Source organism: Podarcis filfolensis, assembly GCF_964270895.1.
Source record: "Podarcis filfolensis genome assembly, chromosome: 13".
NCBI classification, from domain to species: Eukaryota; Metazoa; Chordata; class Lepidosauria; order Squamata; family Lacertidae; genus Podarcis; species Podarcis filfolensis.
The window spans coordinates 48,842,483-48,855,521 of NC_139615.1; the positions used below are offsets into that span (position 1 = coordinate 48,842,483).

General features: G+C 43.5%; 1 protein-coding gene across 21 annotated transcripts in view; it reads left to right on the plus strand.

Annotated features, from left to right (window-relative positions):
* The window catches only part of FHOD3 (formin homology 2 domain containing 3), a 319,993-nt gene that overhangs the window by 232,705 nt on the left and 74,249 nt on the right, over positions 1-13,039 (plus strand). For 9 of the 21 annotated variants that reach the window (XM_083582395.1, XM_083582398.1, XM_083582386.1 and 6 more), the window contains exons 9-10: positions 1,462-1,605; positions 4,434-4,666. In XM_083582395.1, coding sequence (XP_083438521.1) covers positions 1,462-1,605; positions 4,434-4,666 — 377 coding nt within the window. Of the gene's footprint in view, positions 1-1,461; positions 1,606-4,433; positions 4,667-7,359; positions 7,483-10,175; positions 10,542-12,436; positions 12,515-13,039 lie in introns of all 21 variants that reach the window. The other 12 variants (XM_083582399.1, XM_083582402.1, XM_083582403.1 and 9 more) reach the window with 4 other exon arrangements.

The window sequence follows — 13,039 nt, forward strand, 5'->3', positions numbered from 1 at the left end:
TTCAGATTGCGCTTTAAATGAGAGCCATAGCTCTATCTCAGTAGTTTGTTTTGCTTTCTGCCTTCTTTGGCAGTTAGCTTCAACTGAGTTAGGAAAACTGGTTCTGCTAGGGCGTAGGAGACAGAATCTTCCAAGTCAGAAGAGGGCAACCCAACCACCTCAGGCCAAGGAGGTCCTGACCACAGTAGGTTCATTTTGTCCAAGTACTTCTGGTATACTATGTACACTTAGGGCTGATCCTGAAGACAGTTTCCTCTCCTACTCTTAATCCATGGCCTCGTCCCCAAGGGTCATGGTACCTTCCTGATACTGAGGACCTCATGTAGGCTGGTGTCATAATCCCCTCAGTGCCTGTGGGCCAAGGATGGCAAACCATGGAGAATAGACAAGGAGGAGGGAGGCAAGGAGGAATGGGGGGAGACTGGAACAGTTGGGGTACCTTTTCTCCTTCTGAAGACATCTGGCTCCAGTGTTGACACAGGAGTCCCAGCTCCTTCCCCATCCCAGCTCAACTGGACTCCAGTTGTGCCAGTTACAGTTTTGATGAAATGTGGCACACACCACAATAAGCTCCCTCTGTGGAATTGCCACCAGGAACCCAAGGCTCAAGCCCATGACTTTCCCTTCTTTTTGTAACTTGAGGCAACACTCTCTGGCCCTCCTCCCCACCACCATATATGGTGTCATCTGAGATCCACCTAGAGGTCATAGGGACTCTTTGTACAATGTACCGAGCATGCTCGTGGGGGAAATAAAGGGACTTTGTAATTCTACTTTCTAAAAGTGTCATGTGACACACACAAAATCTGCCTAGCAGCTTGAATACAGAAGATGCCTGGCAGCCCCTCCCCCCTTTGGCTAAACCTCATTCAACGGTGAATCCAATAATATTTTCCCCAAAGCCATAGAAGTTTTTATATTTATAAAATAACCTCTTTGCCTCCCCCCACTTTCCTGTACCTTATATCCTGTCATTCTCAGCTCTTTCAGAAGGCAGAGACTTCTGCAGGTCAGTCCTAAGGGTACATACAGGAAAGGAAGTTCCATCAAGTTTAAGTGAAACTTACTCTTACAATGTGTGTTCAGAATAGTAGTCTTAGAGCCTAACCTATCCATGCCCACTCATAAGAAAATCAATACCACTTACCTAGTTATGTGTAGGACTGAAGCCTAGTGAAAAATTATTGTTATTTGAAGAACAATGCAGTCAAAGATAAACAGTTTAAAGCCCTTTTGATTTTCAGTTGGAGAATTGTATATTCCTAAGGTTCTCTGCCAGAAATCAGTGGTATTCAAGAACGTGCGCCTTTGCCTGGATCATGCCCTTGTTGCCTGTGACAATTTGTTAATGTTTCTGTCGCCAAGTATTGAATCTTTCTTTCTTTCTGATCAGCACGGTCAACATAAGTGTAATTTGTTTTGGAGTAAGAAGCCTGAAATGCTTCGCCTTTTGCCTTTCAGACACTGTCTGGCTTGCCAGACCAGGATTCCTTCTATGACGTTGTGGACTGTCTGGAAGAACTGGGGATAGAAGGCATCTCCCAGAGACACTTGAATAAGAAAGGAGCAGACTTGGACTTAATAGAGCAGTTCAACATTTATGAGGTAACAGAACATGCCCTGCTCTCTGCATCTTGCAACTCAGTGTACTTCAAAGTTGAGGTGGGCGGGGATGTGACCAGGGTAATATTAGTCTAGTTACTTTTATTTGAAAAGTCAAACATCTGGTTATGCTACACAGTGACGGTGCAGGGTATTTAATAGTAAAACACACCTCATATAATAATAATTCATGGTTAAGAAACGGAAGAAAAAATGAATATGTTTATGGTCCCTTTGAATGTGCTCTTGTCGGCAATTAAAGTATTTTAATGCTGATAATTTCACATCCCATGTAAAAGCGTCCAGCATTCAACAAAGGCTCAGCTCAAGAGTGCTGCACCTGTGATTATTCTCCATCTTGATGGCCCTTCAAGCCCACTTTCATGAATTTAGTTTTAATTAATTATTAAGCTTGTGCAGCAACTGCATGTAGACGAATCTACATTCATCATCATCATTTATTTATACGCCGCCCATCTGGCTGGGTTTCCCCAACCGCTCTGGGCGGCTCCCAACAGAATATTAAAAACACGATAAAGCATCGAAAATTAAATTTTTTCCTAAACTATTGTTTACTTTACATCTTCATTTAAAGTAATCAATAGTAGAGTACTTATGTGAAGGATAGAATATGAATGGGAAAGACAGAATATGAGCTTCTCAGTACTGAAAAAAACCCCTTTCAGACTTTGTAAACTGAGTGCTATGCACTATGAAAGAACATCTCTCTGTTAATGCATCTGAAATTACTTTACTTTATTTAGTAATAAATCGTCCTCTGGAAAACATTAAGCTACATTCTCTGCCATTGAAATGCTGGAGGTCTCAGGTTTTGTAAGCCTTCATAACAGAAAAAAAATTCTGAAAGACCCAGCAGAGATGCCTTCTCCACTCCCCTGGGGAAGTGGTGTTTTTAGACCACCCTCCCATCCTGCTAGGCACAATCCAGCCCATCTGAGGGGGGAGTGACTAGGACTGAACTGTCATCAGAGGAAGAAAAGGTCCCTGGTATACTGAATAATTGTGTTCGGGTAGATGGCTGGGAAATGGGAGTTGCAGGGTCTCCCTCTCATATCTCGGTTGGTAAGGGAAAATAAAGCCCTCTTGTTCACAAACACCAACCTCTTCACCCTGGCTGGACATTCCAGTACGGTGGGGTGGGGAGTATTTGATCCCCTGCTAAATTTGCCCGTTTGCCCTCTGACGAAGAAATGACCAGCCCATAATTTTAATGGTAGGTTTATTGTAGCTGTGAGAGACAGAATAACAACAGGAAAACCTCCAGAAACCCAGAAGATTGATGTGCATTATAATGAGTAAAATAAGTATTTGATCCCTTTTGGAAAAGATGACTTAGTACTTGGTGGTAAAACCCCTGGTTGGCAATTACAGAGGTCAGATGTTTCTTGTAGGTGGCCACCAGGTTTGCACACATCTCAGGAGGCATTTTGTCCCACTCTTTGCAGATCCTCTCCAAGTCAGTCAGATTTCAAGGCTGATGTGTAGCTACTCGAACCTTCAGGTCCCTCCACAGATTTTCAATGGGATTAAGGTCTGGAGACTGGCTAGGCCACTCCAGGACCTTAATGTGCTTCTTCTTGAGCCACTCCTTTGTTGCCTTGGCCGTGTGTTTTGGGTCCTTTTCATGCTGGAATACCCATCCTCTTATTTCACTCATTATGTTGTTCTTTATTCGTTTAGTCGTGTCCGACTCTTCATGACCCCATGGACCAGAGCACGCCAGGCACTTCTGTCCTCCACTGCCTCCCGCAGTTTGGTCAAACTCATGCTGGTAGCTTCGAGAACACTATCCAACCATCTCATCCTCTGTCATCCCCTTCTCCTTGTGCCCTCCATCTTTCCCAACATCAGGGTCTTTTCCAGGGAGACTTTTCTTCTCATGAGGTGGCCAAAGTATTGGAGCCTCAGCTTCACGATCTGTCCTTCCAGTGAGCACTCAGGGCTGATTTCCTTAAGAATGGAGAGGTTTGATCTTCTTGCAGTCCATGGGACTCTCAAGAGTCTCCTCCAGCACCATAATTCAAAAGCATCAAGCCTTCTTTATGGTCCAGCTCTCACTTCCATACATCACTACTGGGAAAACCATAGCTTTTACTATACGGACCTTTGTTGGCAAGGTGATGTCTCTACTTTTTAAGATGCTGTCTAGGTTTGTCATTGCTTTTCTCCGAAGAAGCAGGCGTCTTTTAATTTCGTGGCTGCTGTCACCATCTGCAGTGTTCATGGAGCCCAAGAAAGTAAAATCTCTCACTGCCTCCATTTCTTCCCCTTCTATTTGCCAGGAGGTGATGGGACCAGTGGCCATGATCTTCGTTTTTTTTTATTTGAGCTTCAGACCATATTTTGCGCTATCCTCTTTTACCCTCAATAAATTATAATGCACTCATTATAATGCACATCAATCTCTGGCTTTTGTCTTCTGGGTTTCTGGAGGTTTTCCTGTTGTTATTCTGTCTCCCACAGCTACAATAAACCTACCATTAAAATTATGGACTGGTCATTTCTTCGCCAGGGGGCAAACGGGCAAATTTAGCAGGGGATCAAATACTTTCCCCCCTCACTGTACCTGTGAGTATTCCAGCACCCGTCTCTTTTTTTCTGTGGTCTCTGATATTTCCAGCAAGGGATGGGAGCAGAAGGCACATCTTCTGAACTGCACATAAGTGAACAGATTGCACAGAAGTGCTTTGCGAGGCCAGATAGCTCCACACGACCCAGAAAGGGAGGCACACATGAATTAGTATCGGACTGGGGACGGCATTTGCCATTGTGCCGCCCGCGGCATTCCTTTTAATTCTTCATTCTTTCAGATGACCCTGAGGCATGAGGATGGCGATAACAATGGTGAGCCCCCTCCCAGTGGCCGCAAAGATCGAAGAAGGTCCAGCTTTGGCTGCAATGAACGAAGGGGGCTGGAACGCAGGAGGAGCCGGAGGCATTCTGTCCAGAGCGAGAAGAAGACGTTATCTGCCCCTCCCAGCCCCTCTCCTCAAGCAAGCCTTGGGGGGAGCCACGGGCAGGGCGTCGAAAGTCTCAGCGAGAAGTGAGTGCAGGGAAATGCTCCTTGTTGCTCCCTGCTTTGTACCTTTCCGTTTCGTTCTTGTCCCGTAAAGATGGGATGTGGGAGCCTGTAGTGCACATTCAAATGATGCTTTCAGGTGTCTGATTGCAGCTGGAAAGAAAAGGTCCCCTCTGCCCCCCTCCCCCAGCTTTGCAGCTGTTTTCCAGGGCTGTCTCCTTCCTTGGCAGATGGAAAATGGCATTACATAGAAACAGCTTTCATATTATTAACAAAGCTGTCAATTCATTTTAGGAGTTTTGTCTCTCGACACCCGCTTAGGTTTTAAGGGAAACAGCTACTCTCCGGCACACATTAGATAGTTTTCTTCAACATCTCTTCATTTATGCTTTGTGACCGTATCAGAATTGTTGCTTCTATATGTATCAAACTATCTCTGTCTTTGCCAATGTTGTTGTTGTCGTTGTTGCTGTTGCTGTTGCTGCTGTGCTGCTGCTGCTGCTGCTGCTGGCATCTGTCTCTCTCAGGAGACACTGGAGGAATGTGCTTTTGCGGGTGAAGTCATCCTGTTGGAGAGTTACAGCGCCTGTTGTGGCTGTAGAGACCAATATGGGAGAGACATGTTTTGTTGCAGCTGGGGCAGATGAAGGTGTCCGCTTGTGCTGACACAGATGCAACATGGCGTTTCTTCTCTCAAAACTCCTCTCAGCAGTGATTCTTCATGCTGTGGATACACAACCTTTGCCAATGAGGGTGTGAGAAACTGTGCAAAGGCTTGCGCATCTCCCGAGCTGCCAAGCATGAGTTTTTGAATCCACACAGTGTATTCATCTAATTTTTCTTTTCTTTACAGAGGACCTGTAGTTACAACAGAGTCTTTTTTCAGGTTTCCGAATATAATCGGAGGAGTAAAGATGCTTCTCTTTAAAATGAATGTGACAGCATAACATCTCTGCCTGGTGTAATATCATTACGGGCCAAACTGGATGTGACACTTGCTGCTTTTGTTGTTCACAATTATTAGCAGATGCAGAGGGGGTGATTTTTGTTGTGGCCAAGGAGAGGGGGCTTTAACCTTTTCCTCCCCCTCTACAGTACCAGTGAAAATTATTTATTGTTTGTATTACTTACTGAATTTATATACTGCCCTATACCCGGAGGTGTATGGGCCCTGCAGCTGCTATTAGCTTTGATTGTTCGTTTCAGTGAGATGGAAGTTATACTTTCTGAAGGCGAATTCAGATATTGTGTCTTAATGACAGCCAATACAGGAACCACTCACGTACCTCTTTGCTCACTTAATAACATACAAAGAAAAGAATAATGTAGCATTCAGATCAGCTCTCACTGTGGTTGGATCTGAGTGTATGTGAATCTAGTGTATGTGAATCTGACTGTGAATGAGAACTCCTTATATCAGGCTTCCTCAACCTCGGCCCTCCAGATGTTTTTGGCCTACAACTCCCATGATCCCTAGCTAGCAGGACCAGTGGTTGGGATGATGGGAACTGTAGTCTCAAAACATCTGGAGGGCCGAGGTTGAGGAAGCCTTCCTTAAATACTACATTATTAGGAAGTATACATAGATGAACTCCAGAGCAGTGTGATGACTAATCGCCATGATATTGGACTTGGGCCAGTCAGACTTGCAGTCAAATCCCAACTCAACTATGAAGCAAATGACTCTGCCACTAACCAGCTATTCCTGCAAATCTTCCAGGTTCTTCCTCCTTAATCTCAAAGATTATTAGGATCTGAGGCTCCAGCGGCCTGGTACCCTTGGCTATGCTTCTGTTGAGCCTTCTCCTCTCTTCTGTCCTGCTGCCCCTGAGTTCACTGAGTCCACCACCTTTGTAATGCCATCCATTTACCTATTTCTTCAAGCGCTTGCCTCTCAATCAAATATTTTCAAGGCGGCTGGACAAGACGCCCTCCAGCACCTCACGTGCTTCTATCCTGAAGCCTTCTGCTCCATTCCATGCCACCAATAAGTAGTTGAGAATTCACAGAGAGGCTGTGAGGGATTTCCTCCATGCGTGCAGAGACGTATGTACACAGGCTTCATGCCCAAGGGAGGGGGCAGATTGTGTTCAAAGCTTTTGATCAGCATGTGCTCAAATTGCCTGCTTTTTCAAGCTTAGGCAATAAAACTATGGGCTGCAGCATTTAGACTGGGCTAGTGGAATTTCAGTAATAAATTGACGGCAGAAGCAGGCGAATTTGGAAGGAAATAAAAATGATACCTACTTATGACTTATAAAACCTTCCTTTTTGATGGAACATTTTCCACTTTATGTTTGTTCACCTGCAAGGAGTTGAAGAAGACTGTTTTTCCAAGCGCAGCGCAAAGGAGAAACAGATCTGATATTAAAATATTGAAAAATGGGGAACTAAGTAAAACAGAAAGTGCCTAATAATCAGCTCTCATAAATATTATATATAGTATGTAATATATAAAAATAGAGCTAGCAACACAGAGGCAGGTGTAGCCCCTGTTTACTTCAGTGGAATCAGGACTGCATCCAGCAATATTGAACAAATATTTCCGTGCAGTAAGTCAATGCATTGGTGCTTTAATTATTTCTCTCCTTTTCCTTTCCTTCTCTCACTCCTGGTTTTATTTGGTTCTGCTGAAGGTATCTGCTCATCTCATTTTTCTCTTCTGTATTATGTGTTTCTGTCCATCTGCATGCCTCTTTCCATTGCTTTGGTCCTAGAGAGGAGGAGGAGGAGGAGGAGGAAGAGGAGGAGGAGGAGGAGGAGGAAGAGGAGCAACCAGTCACAGAACCTAATTCAGAGGAGGAGGGGGAGAAAGAGTCCTCTAGGCAGGTCAAAACCAGGTACTAGGGTGGTGCCCTTCCTAACACCTTAAAGAGTGCCTGAACTAAACATCTCACTAACTTTAATAGCTGATAACAGCCCTTCAGAATTTTTGCTCTGTCCTTGTTAAATGTATGATTGAACCCAGAAGTATAATATTATTTCTTCTTAAATATTTATGTTTAGCATCCTTCCTGCGGCCCCCCATGGGCATAGCTGCCCCCCAATAAGTACAAATCAATACAAATCTGAGGTTCTGCCCCCCAAAAAACAAAAGTCTGTCCCTCTAACAAAAATCATGGCTACACCCATTACACACACACACACCCCACTGGTAGAAAGGTAGCTATTTAAATGTTCTGTTTGTAAATTAAACGTACTTTATTTATATATTTATATTTTTTATCATTTATACGATACGATAATCTTTATTGTCATTGTCCCATACAGAACAACGAAATTGAAAAAAACTGCATAAGACATTCAAAACCCAACAAGCCTGCTATCCCAGCTATCCCAACCTGGTTAGCCCCCTAAAAACTCTGATACCCCATTTTTAAATACAATACACTCCCATACAGACTCCTTACAATGCGTTTAAAACCAAATTCGCATTTGGGTAGAAACTGTTCCTCAGGCAGCTAGTCCTAGTCTTTATAACCCTGTACCTTCTTCCAGAAGGCAGAAGCTGAAAGAGATCATTTCCGGGGTGCGCACTATCCTGCACTATCTCTGCAGCTTTCTTATGGCACCTGGAAGCATAGATTTGATCCAAGGTGGGAAGAGTGCACCTAATTATTCTCTCCGCAGTCTTTACAACCCTGGACAGGGTTGTTTTTTCCCCCTGACTGTGCAGCTCCCAAACCACACACACAGACTATAAGTTAATACACTCCTCACAGTACAATGGTAAAATGCCATCAACAGGTCCTTTGAGCATAGCTGTCAACCTTTCCCTTTTCTTGTGAGGAATCCTATTCGGAATAAGGGAATTTCCCTTAAAAAAAGGAAAACGTTGACAGCTATGCCTTTGAGAGATTGTTTTTCTGGAGGATTCTCAGAAAAAATAACCTCTGCTGTGCTCTCTTCGTCAGGTCTTTGCTGTTTTCTCCCCAGGTTAGGTCATCTCTCAACTCCATTCCCAGAAATCGAAACACCGAGACCTGTTCCACACACTTCCCCTCAATAATAAGTGGCTGAATATTCAATTTACATTTCCTAAAGTCCACAATAATCTCTTTTGTTTTCTTTAAGTTAAGGAGTAAGTTGTTTTTCCTGCACCACTCCCCCAACTGCTCATACAAAATACATTTACATAAAATGATAGGAACATAATGAAATATTGTTGAAGCAGAAAAACATAGAATCCTGGAGCTGGAAGGGACTCAAAGAGTCATCTTTCTAGTCCAACCCTGTGCAATTCAGGAATCTCAGCTAAAGCATCCATGACAGATGGCCATCCAACCTCTGTTTAGAAACCTCCAAGGAAGGAGAGTCCAGAACCTCCCGAGGGAGATCCATCTTCCATGTATTATAACAAGTAAACAGCACTTATTTGACCCCATTTATTTGACACAAAGGGGGAAACCTACAGATACAGTCCAAAAGGTGCACAGGGAGTTCTGTAATATGGGAGAATTTTAAAAAGCAAGTGGTCCTCACTGACCTGGTGCAAAAAGATCTTGTCATCCGAAGGAGCCCTGGCTGCCTTGATAAAACACTATAGCCCCACACACTAGTTCAATATATGGATAATTTATATTAAATTGTTTAGGGAAACAAAGTATTTTAATTGAAACTGGAGATAATACAGGGTCTGTTTTCAACGATATACACCCCTTTAAAGCTTTTATTTGGTACATTCATCTTTTCTTTCTTTCTTTCTTTCTTTCTTTCTTTCTTTCTTTCTTTCTTTCTGTTTTCCTTGACTACTACTGTGATTCATCTAACACAACATTAATTCCATCTTTTAATATAGTATAAAAATATTTATATTATAAAATTCACATGGAATGCTTTATTGTGTGGTTCCCCACCCCCTAACATTTCCCTTTAATTGTCCAAGAGTTTGCTACTGGCATATTACACCCCCCCACACACACCCATAAATATGTCAAATAAATTCGTCAAGTGACCAAATATTTCACTCTGCTATTCGGTAACATTTAAAACGGATGCCTTAAAATCAACCAAACATTGTTTCCTGATTGGCTGAACAAAAAGTTACCTTTTAATATTCCTTAGTCTTCAATCCTATTATAGTAAATTATCTTCTGAACGGGTAAAATTGTTACAGCGTGATATTAGAGGCATCATTTTAGCATGCCCCCATGAAACACCTGGAGCTTTTGGATACCTGTTCTGAGAGGCATATAGCAAGCTCCCTCATCCCGAAATTCCTGCTCTTCATCTGATCTTCATTCTGCAGAGAAGAGACTGAGGCGCCCTAGAAATCCCTTGCAACGGTATTGCAGGGCGCCATTTGGCAATCGTAAGCTGTTCTCAGCTGCTTTTCAGAGAAATCTGAAGACACCTTGGGAAGTGATCCCAAGAGACCTCTCCACCTTCCTTACCCTCTCGGGGAAGTTTATAAGCATACAAGGCATCTAAACTTCTCTTTTGTGTTTTCACCATTAACCCATCTATTCCAATGCTTCCATTAATGCCATTTTCTCTCCTCTCCTGTTCTGCCTTTCCTCCTTTCCTTTCTCAGAAGGCTTCCAGAAGGACAGAAGGTTGGACATGGTTCACAGAGTTCTGAGACTTCCACCACCTCAGGTGTATTGTCTCAGGATGAGAGGCTTCCCGTGGGCTTTAGGGCAGAGAATTCACCCAAGAACTCATCATCATGCCCTGTGCCTGATCCATTTGCTTCACACCATTGTTCTCTCCATTCATCACCCTCATCTGTATCCATCAGCTCTTCCCAGAATTCATCATCCGTCACACCAAAGGCATCCCCAACTGTCGATAAATTACCTTATGTCCCACACAGCCCCTTTCATCTGTTCTCCTATGATCTTGAAGCACCTCCAGCAGCTGTTAAAGAGAAGGAAACAGAAGGGATTAGGGAACACAGGTAGCACTTCTCAAGAGTTTCATAAAATAGTCTGTGAGATCATTGGAATGTTATGTTCAAGAAATATTCTATATCTGGCACATCCAACTCCCGCTATCTACTCCCAGTATAAAAAAAACTGGCAGTGATCCACACAAGTTGTTGAGTTTTTTTGGGGGGAAATTGCTGAGCTTTTTTGGGGGGGGGTGGCAGAATTGTTGAGCTTTTTTCAGCTTTTCTTGGGGGCAGGAGCCAAGAATTAACTGCAACTCTAACAAGCGCATAAAACAATAAAGCCAACTGAGGTTGGAAGCAAATTATTTAAAAAACGCCCTTTAGACTCAACGTTGGGACAGAGCAAGGGGGGACAGGGGGAGGAAACATTCATTATATATTGCTTTTATTCCCGCGATCGGTAAGGGTCACGCGATTGACCGTGATTGACCGCGATCACTCAGGGGTCTACCTGTCGATCGCGGCCGACCTGTTGGACACCGATGTTCTATATGAATGGTTATCATGCCAGCACATCATTTTGGATGGTTTCTTACTTGGACTTATCCTGTCATTATTTTGCCCATTTTACCTCCAAACTTTGTCCCAAGTAGACATTTCAGATCCTGTGCGCAGTGGAGGATTGGAATCAAACCAGCCAAGTGTGCCCCTATAGCATACCAACCCCTGTTCAAAGTTCATATGTTTGCATTAGACCCCACACCCATTCAGCTCAACACATGCTTCAGTATTATGATATATATACATAAAGGTAAAGGTAAAGAGACCCCTGACCATTAGGTCCAGTCGCAGACAACTCTGGGGTTGCAGCGCTCATCTCGCTTTACTGCTTTTCTGGCCGAGGGAGCCGGCGTGCAGCTTCCAGGTCATGTGGCCAGCATGACTAAGCTGCTTCTGGCAAACCAAAGCAATGCATGGAAATGCTGTTTAACTTCCTGCCTGAGTGGTACCTATTTATCTACTTGCACTTTTTGCTTTCAAACTGCTAGGTTGGCAGGAGCAGGGACCGAGCAACGGGAGCTCACCCCATTGCAGGGATTCAAACTGCCAACCTTCTGATCGGCAGGTCCTAGGCTCTGTGGTTTAACCCACAGCACCACCCGCGTCCCTATAATCCCAATAGCCTTATACTAAGTTAGACTATATGTTCATCTAGCATAGTATTGTTGGCACAAACTGGCAGCAGCCTACCTATTTATCTACTTGCACTTTGTGCTTTCGAACTGCTAGGTTGGCAGGAGCAGGGATCGAGCAACAGGAGCTCACCCCGTTGCAGGGATTCAAACTGCTGTACACCTGTAATTATTCATTATTAATAATAATAATAATAACTATAAACCTCAAAATTTTGGCACTATCCAAAAACTAAAATAAAGATTCCATTCTCTCCCATAGACACACAATATAATCTACATCAGGGGCAGTGGCACAAAAGGAAGGATTGGAGATCAGTTGATTTGAGGTCATGTTATATTTATATGTGTAGGTTCAACGCAAGCTTTTCTTTCTCAGCCTTCCCTTACCAAGAGCTCTTTGGCTCCGTCTAGATAAGCAGTTCCTCACATGCTGAGATTCTTTTCCTACCGTTTCTCCCAAAATAGTGGAGGTGACAATTGGGAGTCTAGAGAGCCTCTCGGTGCAATTGTTCATGGTTTATTCCTTATTTTGTCATCATTCCTGCTTAACCTCCTCTGGACCATAAGCTTGATATCTGAACCATGTATTGTATTAGAATTCTGTTCTCCTTTTTTCTGTATGCCATAGCAATGTTAACCAAGGTACAACCAAGTATAAGTGAGCAAACTGCACTTTTTCCATACATATTTCATAGCTGCTCAGTGTGTATTCTTTTTTCCCCTGTCAAACACATCTGTAGTAATTGTTTCTCCTTTCTCCTGCAGTCCTTCTGAAAACCTGCCTGTGAACAAATTTTCTGACTCCTTCGATCCTTTTAATTTCCACTCTTTGTCTTCTCTTAGGTGGGTGATTCTTCTTCATACAAATATTCTTTCCTTATTATGGGATGCTACTGAATTTTCTGTCTTCCTTTCCTTTCCTTTCCTTTCCTTTCCTTTCCTTTCCTGACCTTCAGCATTTTGATTCCTTATACCAGAATACTGTCATATACAGTGGTACCTCTGGTTACAAACGCTTCAGGTTACGAACACCGCTAACCCGGAAGTAGCTGCTCCTGGTTGCGAACTTTGCCCCAGGATGTGAACGGAAATCGTGTGCCCATAGCCAGAAGGGGTGTTGTACAGTGAGCTTTCTTTTCTTTTCTTTAAAAGAGGCAAGTTGCTAGGCCTCGTGGAATAGAAGACGCAAAGGTTGTGCCAGCAAACCTCTAAGTCAGCGGTTCTCAACCTGTGGGTCCCCAGATGTTGTTGGACTACAACTCCCATCATCCCTGAGCTCTGGCCTTGCTAGCTAGGGGTGATGGGAGTTGTAGTTCAACAACATCTGGGGACCCGCAGGTTGAGAAAGGCTGCTCTAAGTGATTTCTA